This window comes from Leptonychotes weddellii, chromosome 3 (genome assembly GCF_054177405.1).
Source record: "Leptonychotes weddellii isolate Sample4059 chromosome 3, ASM5417740v2, whole genome shotgun sequence".
Taxonomy (NCBI): domain Eukaryota; kingdom Metazoa; phylum Chordata; class Mammalia; order Carnivora; family Phocidae; genus Leptonychotes; species Leptonychotes weddellii.
Window position 1 is genome coordinate 16,479,204 of NC_138371.1, and position 3,930 is coordinate 16,483,133.

General features: G+C 60.5%; 1 protein-coding gene across 1 annotated transcript; it reads left to right on the forward strand.

The window, feature by feature from the left end:
* Positions 1–914: 914 nt before the first annotated feature.
* On the forward strand, positions 915–3,926 carry TUBA4A (tubulin alpha 4a; the record flags this gene model as incomplete). The annotated part of the gene is made up of 4 exons (XM_006742885.3): positions 915–1,028; positions 2,800–3,022; positions 3,330–3,478; positions 3,729–3,926. Coding segments are annotated over exons 1-4 (573 nt in total), but the record flags the coding sequence as incomplete, so codon positions are not given.
* Positions 3,927–3,930: the final 4 nt, after the last annotated feature.

Consider the following 3,930-nt stretch of genomic DNA (forward strand, 5'->3'; position numbering starts at 1 on the left):
GATGAGAAAGTCAAAACTCAGCTATGATACCAGAATCTCCACGTTTTTTCCTCATCAGAGTCAACACACATTTTGATACCTCACAACAATGCAGACAGTGTGGAATCACTGTCTCCTTTTCACCGATGAATATGCCAAGGACACAGTGAGGTTAGGTCACCTGCCCAAGGTCACACAGGGCAGTCCGGATGCGAATCCAGGTCCTGAGGGCTTCCGCCCAGAGCTCTGGCGGTTCCGGCAGCAGGGAAGCGGGCAGGTGGCGGTGGCGAGGGCTCACTAATAGTGACGGCGTTGATGACGGGGCCACTGACCCGCCGGCAGCCAGCGAGCCGCGCCAGATTCCTGGGGTCGGCCCTCGCAGACAGGCTGCAGGGCTCGGCTCTGTGGGGTACTCTGAGGGATTGGCACCCTGGGGCTCAGACTGTGCAGCTCCTGGTCCTCGGCCGCCCACAGGCATTGGCGAAGGCCAGCCGTCCCGGCCGAGGACCAGCAGGCCGTGTGCCGCTGTAAGGGGTTGCCCCGGAACTGGCCAGAGCCTCCAGGGAGGCAGGGCGGGGAGGGGGGCACGGGGGAAGGCCCACGGCAGCCACTTCGCAAGGACAGCCTCTACAGCACTCGGCCTAAGTCAGAACACCTGGGCGATGGGCGCCCCCATGACTCAGGTGCAGGCGAGATGCGCCCTGGCACCGCGCCCTGCGCCCCTGCAGTGGAGATCGGGAGCCCAGGGTGTCGGCTCAAAACCTGGAGCGAAGAAGGGCTAAGGCCCGGATCGCTACACCTAACCCAAGTCCGACAGGTGAGAGGCCAGGACAGGGCAGGGGGAGGGGACCCGCCCTGACCCCACCCCTCGGGGGGCCGCCTACCATTCGGGGGCGTGGCCTCCGGGCCGCTCAGCCCCTAGTGGGCGAGCGCAGCGCGCGGGCCCCGCCCCCCGCCTATAATAGCGGTGCGGCACTGCAGCTAGCGCAGTTCTCACTGAGACCCGTCACCCGGACTCTACGTGAGACCCACCGCCCGGACTCACCATGGTGAGTGCGGCCCCGCGGGAATCGCGCCCCTCCCCTTATTGCCCTTCTCCTTCGGGACCCTCCATCCCGGGATGCTCCGGACCCCCCATCCGACGTTCCGGGTCTCGAGGAGGTGCGAGGGTTTGTGCATTCCCCCACCCCCACTCTCTTCTGGTGACTTTGGCCGAGCCGTGCTGTCCACTTTTGGAGGCTGGGGAAGGGGAATGGAGTGGGGTGGGATTCTTCGCTAACTGAGAGGAGTCCTTCTGGAAATCGCCTCCTGCTCCACCAAGAATTTGTGCCCTCACCCTCCTGAAGGGGAGTCGTGATCCCGCGCCCAGTCCTTTCCGCGGATGAGGGAGACCCGCTGGGCTGCCCTCCGCCCCTAGCCTCCCCACCCCCCGACCCGGACCCCCGCTCCCTGGATCTGACCGAACACGTGCTTAGCCCAAGAAGGTGGTAGGGGGTCAGATTACTTGGTCCAGCATCCCCTTTTCCTCCGACTGTGTGTGCATCCCTCCTACCCACAGCCCCCCCCCCGTGACTCAGCACCCCGCTTCTGAGCCGGGAGGGGTGGCGGGAATGGGGTTCGGCGTTGTGAGGCGAGCCGGCCCCTCTCCAGCCGGAGCCGAGTGAACGGACGGGCAGAGACAGCTGGCGCTGAGCGAGAGCGCGGGCCCAGGCCAGGTTGGGGGGAGGGGAAAGAGGTGTGTGTAGGGGGGTGGTATTTATAGCCCAAGAACGGGGGCCGAAATCCAATCTTCACTTTCGGCTGGGATGTAACTGGAAAGAATCTAGAAGGGGGGCGAATGCAGGGCCCGGGTGCAGGATGGCGCTCACCCTCTGCAGGGCAAGGCGGGTTACCTCTGGGGCCTCACCGCAGGTTCCGCTTCCTTTTCTGGGTATTTGGAAACCGTCACCCCGCCATTTCGGTGTTGGGAAGGGAGGCTGCGCGGGGCCCTGCGCCGCACCACTTTGGCTCTTTAGGGGTTAATTTCAAACTGGCAGGGATGAGCCTAAGGCGGCGAGTGCCCCAGTGCCCACAGCCCTTATTGCCTGTGCCTGCCATCTGCACTCTCTGCTATTTCCGTGAGGGCTACACGGTGGATGAAGGTGGTGAAGACACCCAGAGTGCGGGGGTGGAGGTGGGGAGAGGAGCCAGCTGGGATTGATCCCCAGAGCCAGATGGGATTTAAAGGTGGGGGAGAGGGCATCCTGATGGCCAGGGTGTGTGGTCAATTGATGGCAGACCAGAAGGCTGAGACATCTCTGCAGCCCACAGGAAAGAAAGGGGGAGAGGGTTCTAAGAAATTCTAGTTGTTCCCCTTGAGGGCTTCTGGCTATAAACTCATGCCTCGGGCAAACCTGTCCCTTCTCAGGCTGGAGAAGGTGGCTTTGGGAGTAGAAAGCTGGAAACAGCTGAGAAGTCGTGTGTCCTTGTCTTTTACTGCAGTGTCTGCCTGTCTTTCATATGCACTTGCCCTCTCTGTCCTCCCTGAGTGTCTTGTCAGTGTGGCAGGGTCATGTGGAGCCACAGCTCTTACTTGACAAGTTTCCCACAGAGGAGTGAGCTAAGGGATTTGCCCTACTGGGTGGGTGTTTCCAGTTGTTAAGTCCTACGCGGGGGAGCCTGGGCAGGCTTCCAGCCTCTTCCGACCTCTGCCCAGCCCCAGGCCTCCACTTTCGCCAACTGAGCCATCCTCGCCAGTAGGTGATCGGGTGGAAGAGAGGCTCATGAGGTGAGGACTGCAGATGTGGGGCTTATGCTGTGTCCCCTCTCTTTATCCCTCAGCGCGAATGCATCTCAGTCCATGTGGGGCAGGCAGGTGTCCAGATGGGCAATGCCTGTTGGGAGCTCTACTGTCTGGAACATGGGATCCAGCCTGATGGGCAGATGCCCAGCGACAAGACCATCGGTGGAGGGGATGACTCCTTCACCACCTTCTTCTGTGAAACCGGTGCTGGGAAGCATGTGCCCCGGGCTGTGTTTGTGGATCTGGAGCCCACTGTGATTGGTGAGATGAAGATGGGGTGGAATTGAGGGGAGCAGACAGTGACTCTAAGCTCTCTGGAGAGCTGGTGTCTAGACCTGGCTTTCCTGGTCCTACACACTCTTTGCCCTGTTTGCAGCTGCAGAAGGGAGGCTGATCGCAAGCCAGCCTGGGTGGCGGGCTCCGGGTTTCTCACACACTGGTATCACAGGCTGGCAGAAGGATGAGCTTTTCCATACATCTGACCGCAGCTGCCACACTGGGGGAGGGAGATCCCCGCTGAGCACAGCCTTGTGGTTTGTGCCCTGACGATGTGTTTGCGCCCTTCCAGATGAGATCCGAAATGGCCCATACCGGCAGCTCTTCCACCCAGAGCAGCTCATCACCGGGAAGGAGGACGCTGCTAACAACTATGCCCGTGGTCACTATACCATTGGCAAGGAGATCATCGACCCAGTACTGGACCGGATCCGCAAGCTGGTGAGAATTTGGGTTGGAAGGGAGGGGGCTTTTGAGATGATGCTAATGGTCAGGAACACAGTTTTGTCAGGATCCATTTTGGGGGGAGTCATCTCTAATTTTATGTGTTCCAGAGCATGCTGCCACTATGAGATACTTTCTAGTCTCTGCCCTGAGTCCCGAAAGAGTTTAGGCTTTTGTGGAGCCAGAAGGTAGAGTTCTTCAGGCCTCTGGCCTACCTACACTGCTCTTTCTCTTTCCTGCCTTTCAGTCTGACCAGTGCACGGGACTCCAGGGCTTCCTGGTGTTCCACAGCTTCGGAGGGGGCACCGGCTCTGGCTTCACCTCACTCCTGATGGAGCGGCTCTCCGTTGACTATGGCAAGAAATCCAAGCTGGAGTTCTCCATCTACCCCGCCCCCCAGGTGTCCACAGCCGTGGTGGAGCCTTACAACTCCATCCTGACCACCCACA